This window comes from Neomonachus schauinslandi, chromosome 4, assembly GCF_002201575.2.
Source record: "Neomonachus schauinslandi chromosome 4, ASM220157v2, whole genome shotgun sequence".
In the NCBI taxonomy this organism is placed as follows: Eukaryota; Metazoa; Chordata; class Mammalia; order Carnivora; family Phocidae; genus Neomonachus; species Neomonachus schauinslandi.
In genome coordinates, this window is record NC_058406.1 from 114,118,293 (window position 1) to 114,131,574 (window position 13,282).

At 35.6% G+C, this 13,282-nt stretch overlaps 1 protein-coding gene across 2 annotated transcripts in view; it reads right to left on the bottom strand.

Annotated features, from left to right (window-relative positions):
* TMEM68 (transmembrane protein 68) overlaps nt 1–13,282 on the bottom strand; it is a 49,261-nt gene that overhangs the window by 18,702 nt on the left and 17,277 nt on the right. For both annotated transcript variants that reach the window (XM_021688584.1, XM_044914631.1), the window contains exons 4-5: nt 3,663–3,830; nt 995–1,188 (exon numbers count right to left, since the gene is read on the bottom strand). In XM_021688584.1, coding sequence (XP_021544259.1) covers nt 995–1,188; nt 3,663–3,830 — 362 coding nt within the window. The remainder of the gene's footprint in view (nt 1–994; nt 1,189–3,662; nt 3,831–13,282) is intronic.

Genomic DNA, 13,282 nt, shown 5'->3' on the forward strand with positions numbered 1-13,282 from the left:
TTCTCCAAATACTGGTCTTGGGTTAGAATGAGTCATCCATAAACTCTTTCTTTTTAATCGTTTTTGCAAGATGAACAGGTAAGCTAAGGGTGCATACTGGTCTCTATGTAGCAGCAATGGGTACACAAAAAAACTGAGACATGAAAGTATTGGCAACAGTCTCTAACTAATTGGCCTGGAAAAAGAACACTATTCTGTCAAAGGTCCTACCATTTCTTTTTCTGACAAACAATCTACAACGAAAACAGAAAACAAAGAAGAAACATTCCATAAGTAATAAGTAAGTGTTTCATAGGATAAAGTACAATATGGAGACCAAAAAGTTGAGAATTACTTTCCAAAGCAAAAGAAAAGGACAAAATGGCTTTCACATTCTCCAGTCTGCTAAGTAGAATAATTACTGTGGATCCCTGAGGAACATTAATTTTATTGACTAATTCTTTTATAAAAATCTTTTTAAAAGATCTAAATTACACTAATATCTATTTCTCATCTTTATTCATACTATCAGATAGCTGATCACATTTGCTGATAAAAAATAATAGGAGTTATGTATTATTCAAGTCCTATTATTATACAAATTGGTCACAGATAAAAGAATTGCAATGAAACCAACCAACAACCATCACTGAAATATGCCAACTCAATCATACCAAAGGCTTAAAATACATAGAACTGAAATGATTATACTTTTGAAAAAGATGTAACTGAAGGAATACAAAAAATTTTACAAATCTAGTTAAAAGAAGCTGGATTTTGAAGTAAAATAAAACTTGGATGGATATTTGCCAAATTTCCAGATTGAGTTTTTTAAGATGGCATTCCAAGCTCAAGGAATATTTCTCTATCATTATCCTTACAAAGAGTTATGTACACTAATTTTTAAGTAGCGCAATGAAAATATCTAAATTCTTATATATTCTGGCCCACTATGTAAGCATTTATTTTAAATTCAACCTAGCTTTACTTTAATAATTAGTTTTATACAACTCACCACTTTTGCATCAATTGCAACCTGAGCGAAGCCTTTACGATTACCCCAAATGATGTTGTAGGTTTCATCACTAATTAGGGCTTCTCGAACTCCACCTGGTGAAATAGCTAACAAGTGACCACTCCTCAGAATTTCAACACATTTTTCTCTTGGTCCATGTAGAGCACAAAATACATCAAGTAATAAACTAAACCCTGTAAGAAACATTAGCATGAAGATATATCTTAAGTACTTCTTGTCCAGTTCTTCAAGACAAAAATCTTTACAACCTACATAAATATCTACACTTAAATCAGTAAATTCCTTTTCTTATTTTTTTTTTTGAAATCAACAAGAACTCTTAAGGCTTACATAAAATTAACATTGCTGGTAAAGTAATAGCTATGTCTTATTGATCACCTCCTATTGATCATCTCCTCAGCAATCACCTACTACTTGGTTTACAGTACATATTCAAACTCTGAATTAAAACTCACAAAATCCTTGGAAAGCAGGGATTCTGATCCCCATTTTTCAGACAAAGAAAGTTGGCTCAGAGGGTAAGTATCTTGCTCAAAGTCACACACCTAGCTGATGGCAGGGCGGAGATTCCAGTCCAGGTATGTTTAGTCCAAAGCTCCTTCCACTGCATCTCAGGGCCAAACACTGTCTACAGTATTTATTAGAGCAATAAAGAAATGATATCCCATCAGCAATCACAAATCTAATCTTCCTTCAACCCTATAAGAAAAAGAATCACTCAAGAGAATGTAAATCTGACTATACTTAGCCCTACCAAAACTGGCAAGCCATAACCAAATCTGCTGAAATTAGAAGTTAGATGATGTTAATCCCACAATTAAATTTTTTAAGTCGGGCGCCTGGGTGGCTCAGCTGGTTAAGCGACTGCCTTCAGCTCAGGTCATGATCCTGGAGTCCCTGGATCGAGTCCCGCATCGGGCTCCCTGCTCGGCAGGGAGTCTGCTTTGCCCTCTGACCCTATCCCCTCTCATGTGTTCTCTCTCATTCTCTCTCTCTCAAATAAATAAATAAAATCTTTAAAAAAAAAAAAATTTTTTTAAATCAATAATAATAGCAAAATCATTAAGAGTTTTTAATAAAGTGATGGTTTAATTCAGTAACAGCCAATTCCAAGTCTTAATATTATACAGTTTTTCAAAGCACAACTATTTATGGATCAAAGAAATAATCCTATCAGTAATGAACTATTTTAACCAAATCCTAAACTGGAACTTTGGAGGACTGATGTTATTGTAATACATTATTTTTGAGAATGGGAAATATGAGTAGTGAAAACTTCTCACAGGTTTAAGGATCTGAAGCAAGATTATAAATATTATTAAGATTGAAATAATATTCACCCCATATTATATTAAAAGCTCATTGACTTAACGGGATGCATTTTCATAATAGGTTTCATAAATTACAAGATCAGAAAGGGGAAATCTTTTTAAAAGCCAAGTGCTAAATAAAAATATTCACATTATATTATGTATAAAAAGAAAAAATATGGAAGCAACCCAATATTCTATAAGAGAAAACTAGTTAAGTAAATATTTTAGTCATACATTAAAACTATTCTTTATAAAGCATGTAAAATGTTAATGCTAACATTACATTTTTTTTAAAAAGAACACAAAAGAGTTTGCAAAACATGCAAAAATATGCAAATTAAAAATGAAGTATAATAAAAATGATAACTGGTTATGTTAGGGTGGTAAGATTATAATGATGTTTTCCTTTTCTCTAGTTTTCAAATTTATTATAAAGTGATCATATTGCTTTCTAAAGAAAAACCTCTTCTAACTAATTTAGCTTATACAGACACAAGGATACCCAAAACATTAACCTTGTCTATGAAAGCCACTGAGTAGACTGTTATTTAATTCATTGCTTGGTGTTTGTCTCTCTGGTTGATGGGTGGCTTTGGCTTTTATTATTCTAGGGGACATACTATAAGCTTTGTTGGCTTATTTCTGGTCATTCAATGACAAAAGAAAATAGGATTTATTACCAATGAGTTTATTTTAGAATGGCTTTTTAAAAACTCTGTTTAAAACTATTTGGTTAATTAATCTTTTTAAAAAGGTATAAAGCCTTTACGAACAGATTAAGAATATAGTCCTTAATTTTAAGAGTTATAAGTCTAGACGGCAAGTCAAGTATGATGAAGACATATAGACTCTTTAGGATAGGATTTCTGAAGCAATATGGTTGATTTTTTTAAATAATTCTGATTTGCTATAATACTGATAGTAATCAAACTTTAATTACTATGAAGTTAAACTCCAAAAATCATATCTCATTGAAAAATTCATCATATGAAAAATCAACTACCTTCTATACCAAAATATAAATTAATTACGTGGCAAAAGTTACAATTTATTTTTTTAAAGTGGAAGTTCAGCATTTAACTTAGAAAAATAATGACTAAATACCTGTTTGTAAAGAAAAAATTAGATAACATTTTTGACCATAATGTTTTTATATTTAGATATACTACCTAAATAGCGTAATTAGATATTCCCAAATTAGAGCTAAGTGCATTACCCTAAAAAGGCAAAAAGATTTTCCAAATGATACTAGAGACCTCAAGGATACAGACTTTAACATAATTTGATCATGTTAATTAAACATTTTTATATCACTATCTACAGTCAAAGTTTACCTGGGATTTTAAAGACAAAGTGATCAGCTACTACACGGCAAGTTCTGCCTTTATGGATAAAAATTTTAGCCATGAAGTAGTAAAAATCTATAGGAATAGCTCCATGATAAAAAATTATAAGTGCTGGTCCTTCTTCTGGTATTTTTTCCATCCCATGAACTTCATAACCTGTTAGAAAGACAAAATACAGATGCTTAAAATATATTTATTAGTTTATTTACACTAAAGGATGTTTACTAAGTCAGAAACTCAGTCTTTTCTTATAGAAGTGCATGAGCCTTCCTTTTTCTCCTTCCTTTCTTGCACAAATCAGTCCTACAGCCATTAGGTGGGCCACAGCGAAGTCTGGGGTGGAGGGGTGGCCTGGAGTGCATGCTGGAGCCAAGGCAGGGTGAGGAGGCCATCCACATGAGGTGGCCCAGAGTCAAAGTCCAAGCAGAGTTGTGAGTGCACCCCCACAGGAGGAGAGCCTAGAACATGGTGCTGGGGCCTGAGTGGGAAAGGGAGGGGACCCACAGGTGGGATCAAGCATGAGGGTTAGAGGATAGTATGCAGACACTTCAGTGGCCTAGTATGGGGTATCAGCCCGAGTGGGGTAAGATGGTGTCTGTGAGTGGCAAAGGACGGCGGCAGTGATAAGAGGTTGGTTACATACAGGGGGGTTGGTCAAATGAGTCTACACATTAAGGATAACGTGAGCCTGGTTTTTCACTGTTGGAGAAAGTAGCTACAAAAACAGAAAAGGAGAAAACTAGAATAAACTCAAGCCATAAGAGAACCTCGCCCCTACCCTAAAAGTAAGAAAAAGCAGTAAGAAAGCTGAGGTTGCTCTCTCAAATAGATGAATCGACAGCTGCAATGGGAGACAAGCTCCTCTAATGAGAGACAAACCAAGGATGGGAAGAAGACGTAGGTGCCCTAAAAGTAGGCAAATAGAAAATAACTGAAATGTTAACAAATTTAAAGGCCAAGTGCAGGTGACCATTGAGTGTAGAATCACCGGGAATCCCAGATACAAACAAGACTTCACACTCACCAACATTCCTCCACAGGACTCAGTGGTTGCTTATAAGAAAAAGTGGGGGCACAGCAGGGAAGAGACCCAAGAGAGCCCCTGCAAATGGTATAGAGAACAAAACCCCACTTGCTTCTCAGAAGCTTCCCTTGGAAAAGCAAAACCTGACACTGGGAGAGGTGCAGGAAACTCTCCCATCCCTTCTAAGAAAAGGGCATATACAAAAAGCATCTGATGCTGGAAAGGACAGAACTCACTCCCCCTCTCCCCTCACCCTTGCCTCACCCTACCACTCCACTCTCAGGCAGAAGTCCACCACTGTTGGGAAAGGGTAGAAGCCAAAGGATGAGGTAGAGAGTAGGCCCACGCTCTAAAATGACATCAAGCAGAGATCTGCTACCACTCAGAGGAAGAGCAAGAGACTTGCTGCCAACCCCAAACTCCCACATACACAAGGGAGAGTTTGCCTTCCATGGGGAAGAGGCAAAGGGACATTGAGAAAGCCTCACACCTGAGCCTCAGGCAGACAGGACCTCTGTACAATTCTGGCTAAACCAAGAAAATTGAAGAGCGGCCCCTGTAATCCCCAACCCACCACAAGCTTCACATGGAGTTTTAAGCAAAGGCAAAGAGAGACCCCCTCTGTGGCACAAGTATACTGGATTGAGGATGGAGAAGGAAGATGGAGAAAAACCCTCTGGCACTCCAGGCCCTATACTAATGCACAAGGTAGCAGCAGGATTTTGTAGTCTGTGCTGAACTGAAGGTACGTAGAGCTAGGATAAAACCCAAACCTAGTTTAATTACAGAGTAGGCTGAATTAAAGTCCACCCGACGCTAATGGCCTGACAGCAAAAGGTCAATTTTCAGTTATAAGTATTTACCTCATTCTCTACTGTTCTTTTACAAGTAATGCCCAGAATTCAATAAAAAGAAATTGTGAGACATACAAAACATCAAGAAATAAATCCATTGTCAAGAGATTGTCTAATCAAAAGAACCAGACCCAAATGTTTAAATTATCAGATAATAACTTTAAAATAACCATGGTTAATATGTTAAAGGACACATACATAATCAGATTAGAAATTTCAGCAGATGGGGCGCCTGGGTGGTGAGGTAGGTTGAGCATCCTACTCTTGGTTTTGGCTCAGGTTGTGATCTCAGGGTCGTGAAATCAAGCCCCATGTCGGGCTCTGCACTCAGAGTGGAGTCTCCTTAAGACTCTCTCGCTCTCCCTCTGCCCCTCCCCACTGCACACACACTCTCTCTAAAATAAATAAATCTTTAAAAAAAGAAAAGAAAGAAATTTCAGCAGATAGAAGGAAATTATAAAAACAATGAGTCTAATGGAAAGCCAAATACTTGAATGAGATCTAAAGATTAGTAACATATCCATGTTAATTTCCTGATTTTAATGGTTTTGTTGATGTTAAATATGAGAACATCCTTATTTGTAGGAAATATACACTAAAAGTGTATATTTAAAGAGAGGATAATGTAGGTACTTATAGTCAAATGATTTAGGAAAATAAGTTCTTTGTATAATACTTGGAATATTAATTTTTAAATAGTCTATGAATAAAAGCAATAGTCATTATTGCCTTCTATGAAAAAACCATGTAAGATCTTAGAATCATAGAATCTATAAAATATAAAGAACCTTTGGGTTCCAACCTAATAGACAATATTAAAACTTAAGACTATCTCTGGTAATGTTAATCAAGGCTATTCAAGGAGTCACACATCTGTGAAACATCAAGCATACTTTATTGAATCCACTAGTTTCTATAACATAATCTGGACCCTTCTGTGTAAGCTTGATACAGAGTAGTTTCACAAGAGTATGAGATTCTACTTGTTACCAGCAGGTTATAAAAGGGGGAAATGAACAGATAAAGGGGACTAGTGAAGAGGGCCAGGGCAGGAGACATCAATTAAGTTATGGCTTCCCTGGGATAACACAATCTAGAGTAAAATTTAACAGTTAGTCATAAAATAATTCATTGAGGGTCTGCTTTGGCATACTAAATAATTCATTGATAAAAATAAAACTCTTAAGAAACTCTTGACCCAATGCAAAATAAAACATCATTTAAACTGTTACATACAAATGGGTAACTTACTAATGTTGCAAACTTTTGTTTCATTCACAAACATATAAATTATATTTTAGAAATTCCCCCCATTTTATTCATCAAAAACAAAAATGATTTATAAAATCTAACTACTACATGCAGGGGAAAACACTGTGATGACAAATTTGAACTAGATGTCAAGAAAACATCTCTCCTGTACTACAAGTGAAATTAAAGACTCGTGCCACCCCTTATCTCTCCTTCCTGCCACATTGTTAACCCTATTCCAAGTCACTATAAGGGGAACAAGAGTTTCAATAAGACAAGCAAATGACAAGATGAAAGGTTGGTGGAGATGGGGGATGGGGACGACCTCTGGAGGCTTCCTTCTAACATGACCCAGTTTACATTGGCTTCCTGTCCATACTTTTTTTCTCCTCTGCCAGCTAAAGAGATTAACCTGCCTACTGCCCTTTACACTGCTATACCAACACATTTTTTAAGGCAATCCTGTGTTATTGGTGTTTGTGGGGAATATAAAAGATTTAAGTAAACTCCACCAATGCTTCAGAGGAAAATGCCCTGCATATTTTATCACAAGAGTTGGAACTTATACTCTGGGTAGCAGATGAAATGTGAGCATGGCTCTAGTCATAAGATCTGTTTTTCCTTCCCATCTCACTGCTGTCAGGTGCCACGTGGACCTCAGGCTCAGCCGGTCCCAGCAAAAAGAAAAAAGCCTACTGAACAGCCCATGAGTCAATGAAGAAATCAAAAGAGAATAAATAATACCTTGAGACAAATGAAAATGGAAATATACCATAACAAAACCTGTGGGATATAGCAAAAGTGGTTCTAAGAGGGAAGTTCACAGTGATAAACGCCTATCTCAAGAAAATAAGAAAAATCTCAAATAAACAACCTAACTACACCTCAAGAAACTATAAAAAGGACAAAGTTATAGAAGGAAGGAAATAGAGTGAGAAGGGAGATAAGTGAAATAAACACTAAAAAGACAATACAAAAGATCAATGAAACCAAGACATGGGGCACCTCGGTGGCTCAGTTGGTTAATAAACCTTTGCCTTCAACTCAGATCATATCCCAGAGTTCTGGGATTGAGCCCCACATCTGGCTCCCTGCTCAGCAGGGAGTCTGCTTCTCCCTCTGCCCCTCCCCCTGCTCATGCTCTCTCTCTCTCTCTCTCACTCTCTAGCTCCCTTGCAAATAAATAAATAAAAATCTAAAAAAAAAAAAATCAAGAGATGGCTCTTTGAAAAGATAAATGAAACTGACAAACCTTTAGCTAGACTCATAAGAAAAAGAGAGTACTCAAAAAATTAAATCAGAACTCAAAGAGGAGACCTTACAACGATACCACAGAAATACAAAGGATAAGAGACTAGTATGAATAATATATGCCAAGAAACTGGACAACCTACAAGAAATGGATAAATTCAACCTTCCAAGACTGAATCATGAAGAAACAGAAAATCTGAACACATGAATTACTAGTAAGGAGATTGAATTAGTAATCAAAAACCTCCCAAAAAACAAAAGTCCAAGACTAGATAGCCTTCACCAGTGAATTCTACCAAACACTCAAAGAGGAATTAATACCAAATCTTCTCAAACTCTTCCAAAAAAGAGGAGAGAACTCTTCCAAACTTATCTTACAAGGCCAGCACTACCCTGACACCAAAACCAGACAAGGACATCACAAGAAAAGAAAATTACAGGCTAATATCCTTGATGAACATAGATGTAAAAATCCTTAACAAAATATTAGCAAACCAAATTCAGCAATGCATTAAAAAAACCACATACCATGATCAAGTGGAATTTATTATAAGGATGTAAAAATGGTTCAACATTTGCAAATCAATCAATGTGATAGACCACATTAACAAAATGAAGAATAAAAATTATATGATCATCTCAATAGATGCAGAAAAAGCATTTGACAGAGTTCAATATCCACTTATGATAAAAACTCTCAACAAAGTGAGTATGGAGGCAACATACCTCAACATAATAAAGGCCATATATAACAAGCCCACAGTAACATCATACTGAATGGTGAAAAACTGAAAGCTTTTCCTCTAAGATCAGAAATAAGACAAGGATGCCCACTCTTACCACTTTTATTCAACATAGTACTGGAAGTCCTAGCCAGAGCAATTAGGCAAGAAAAAGAAATAAAAGGCATCCAAATTGGAAAGGAAGGAGTAAAACTGTCAGTATTTACAGATGACATGATATTCTATACAGAAAACCCTAGACACTCCATCAAAAGACTGTTATAATAAACAAATTCAGTAAAGTTGCAGGACACAAAATCAATATACAGAAATCTGTTGTGTTTCTGTACACTAATAACAAACTATCAAAAAGAGAGATTAAGAAAACAATCTCATTTAAGATTGCATGAAAAAGAATAAAGTATCTAGAATGAATTTAACCAAAAAGGTAAAAGACCTATACACTGAAAACTATTAAGATATTAATGAAAGAAACTGAAAAAGATACAAATAAATGGAATGATATTCCATGCTCATGGATTGGAAGAATTAATATTGTTAAAATGTCCATACCAGCCAAAGCAATCTACATATTCAATGCAATCCCTATCAAAATCTCAATGGCATTTTTCACAGAAATGGAACAAGCAATTCCAAACATTTATATGAAACCATAAAAGATCCCAAAGAGCCAAAGCAATCATGAGAAAGAACAAAGCTGCAGGCACCATCTCAAACTATATTATAAAGCTACAGTAATCAAAACAGTATGGTATTGAAATAAAACCAGACACACAGATCAACAGAACAGAATAGAGAGCCCAGAAATAAACCCATGCAAATATGGTCAATTAATTTTTGACAAAAGAACCAAGAAGAGGCAATGGGGAAAGAATAGTCTCTTCAATAAACACTGTTGGGAAAACTGGATGGTCACATTTAAAAGAATAAAACTACATTACTATCTTCCTCATACACAAAAATTAACTCAAAATGGATTAAAGATTTGAACGTTAAGACCTGAAACCACAGAACTCCTAGAAGACATAGGCAGTAAGCTCCCTGACATCAGATTTGGCAATGATTTTTTAAATCTGATTCCAAAATCAAAGGCAACAAAAACAAAAATATACAAATGGGACTGTATCAAACTAAAAGCTTCTGTACAGCAAAGGAAACCATCAATAAAATGAAAAGGCAACCTACTGAAAGGGAGAAGTTATTTGCAAATGATATATCTGATAAACAGTTAATGTGCAAAACACAAAGAACTCCTATAACTTCTCCCCCAACTCAAAAATAGCAAAAAAACAAACAATCCATTTAAAAAATGGACAGAGAATCTAGACATTTTTCCAAAGATATACAGATGGCCAACCAGTACGTAAAAGATGTTCAACATCACTAATCATCAGGGAAACGCAAATCAAAACCACAATGAACTATCACCTCATATCTGCTATAATAGTTATTATCAAAAAGTCAAGAAATAACTGTTGGCAAGGATATGGAGAAAAGGGGACCCCCATGCACTGTTGGTGCGAATGTAAATTAGTTCAATCACTATGGAAAACAGTATGGAGGATCCTCAGAAAGTTAAAAATAGAACTATCACACCATCCAGCAATTCCACTTCTGGGTATTTATCCAAAGCAAACAAAAACACTAATTCAAAAAGAGATCTGCATCCCCATATTCACTTTAAAGCATTATTTCCAATAGCCAAGATATAAAAACAACCTAAGTGTCCATGAATGGATGAATGGATAAAGATACAGCATATATACATACAATGGAATACTATCCACCTATTAAAAAAAAAAAGAACAGTATCTTACATCATCTGTGACATGGATGGATCTTAAGGGCATTATGCTAAGTAAAATAAGTCAGAAAGAGAAAGATAAATACTGTATGACCTCACTTATATATGGACTTTAAAAAACAAACGAACAAACAAAAAAATGAGCTCACAGATACAGAGAAGAGATTGGAGGTCACCAGAGGCAGGAGATAGGGGGTGGGCAAAATGGGGTCAAAAAATATAAACTTTAGTTATAAAATAAATAAGTCATGGTGATATAATGTACAGCATGGTGACTATAGTAATACTGTATTATACATTTGAAAGTTGTTCAGAGAATAAAACTTAAAAGTCCTCATCACAAGAAAACATAATTTTTGTCACTATGTATGATGATGTATTTTAACTACTCATTGTGGTGATCATTTCACATATATACAAATGTGAAATCACTATGTTGTACACCTGAAATATGTTAATTATATCTCAATTTTTAAAAAGGAATAAAATTATGAAGTGATACAGAAATTGTTCTTGCTATTACTATTTTTTCATGTCATAAAAGAAACACCAACTTTGGTTTATACTCCATTTCATTCAATTAAATAAAAATGTAGACATCTTTCTCCAAAAAAAACCAAAACAAGGGAAAAAAACCACGCATTTAGAGGCCAATGGCAGAATTAGGCTCAAAGTAAAAGGAAGCCAAGAAGGAAGAATATCTCAAGTGACTAGAGCAGAAAAGGAAAGGAAGCTCCTAAAGCCATACTGCCCCACACAGAGCAGCTGTCCCAAGGAGCCCGCCGTTCATGTGTAAGAGACAAAAGGAAAGTCCAGAATATGAAAATCTGAAACTATCTGTTTCTTTCCTTAAGTTTAACCCCATTTGATTTGCTAAGAAACAAACTTGAATAATTAAGACTTCAGTGTAAATTTTAGAGCAGGAAATTCATTTCTGAAGTAGTCTGTAATGTCTTCACCCAACAGATGAAAGTTAAGTGTGGTAACTGTGATTCTAATATTAAAATAAAGTACTTGGTAATATCTCAAATGGACTTAAAATAATGTTTTTAAAAATTGAATTTAATGATTTTTTGAGATTATGTATACTTTTAACTTTTCTTTCTAATTACCTAGTTCTAATTCAAGTAATTAGATTTACTTTTGGCTCTACAGAACAATCACTGAGGTGGTCTTGAGTTACCAAAAGAATCAATTGTCTCATCAGATAAATTTTTTGAGAAATAAGAAATACTTCTTTGAGGGATACTACACAGAATATTTCTGAGGTTCCTTCTTGCCTTCCAGAATATTAAAAAAAAAATTAAATAATTGTACTTATATAATACCAAATCATCAGCTGAAAGCAGAAACATTCAGTTAATTCAATTATTGACAAAAACTATGGTTTACGACAGTGGCAATAAACATGAAGTCCAAATATTAAATGGTGTCACTCTTAAAGCAAAGATGTGATATATCACTTACTGCTCAGAAAGCATCAGATTACACTCCAGTCCAACATTTTCAAGGTCTTTTAGAGCCCAACTGCCTATCAAGTGTTATTAGTCAAATTCTTTCATGAATTATATGGACAAAAGGTGGCTCCCTAAAAATACTTTTCCATCTTTGTGCTTCCTTTCACGTGACTGCCTCTAAATGGAATGCTTCCTGTCCGATGTTTCCCTGTCTAGCAGAAGTAGAAACATTAGGGGCACCTGGGTGGCCCAGTTGATTGAGCATCGGACTCTTGGTTTCGGCTTGGGTCATGATTTTAGGGTCATAGAATAGAGCCCGGTGCTGGGCTCCACACTCAGCATGGAGTCTGCTTGGGCTTCTCTCCCTCTTCTCCTCCCCCCTGCTCTCTCTCTCTCTCTCTCAAATAAGTAAATCTTAAAAAAAAAAAAAAGTAGAAACTTAAGGGCACTTTAGTCCTTCTTCCCTCAAGACTCCATATTTACCTGGTCACCAAGTCTTTACGTTTTACCTCCAAAACCTCTTAAATCTATCACTCCCTCTTCCCAATGTTAGTTTCAAAGTGCAGTCCTATCATCTCCTGCCCATAGTATACCAAATACTTAGGGGATTTCATGAACAATACAAGCTCAGGTAAAGTAATCACAATGGCAATTAATTGTCACTGTCCATCCAACCACTGTCCGGGGGTGGGGGGGAGCAGATTTTGAGTAGTATGGACCCTGGGCCCAGGTCACACAGTGGTGGGGCCAAGGTGTAAACCCACATTTGTCTAACTCCAAAGTCTGTGCTCTCGCCCTATACTGTAACTTGTACTACAGATATGCCCATACTAAGCTACATCTGTGATTTGCAAATGCTGGTTGCAATCTATTAGTGAGTTATGAAATCACTTTAGTGAGTTATGAGCATTTTTCTTTTTAAATAAGAAAGTAGAATAGAAAATAAAACATCACTGTAGAAAGTACATATACTTTTCATGAAATGGTATATATATATATATATATATGTGTGTGTGTATACTTGATAGCAAAATGCATTTCTTACTAAAAATAATAGTTAAAAATATCTTGAGGGCGCCTGGGTGGCTCAGTTGGTTAAGCGACTGCCTTCAGCTCAGGTCATGATCCTGGAGTCCCAAGATCGAGTCCCACATCAGGCTTCCTGCTCGGCGGGGAGTCTGCTTCTCCCTCTGACCCTCCCCCCTCTCATGCTCTCTCTCTTTC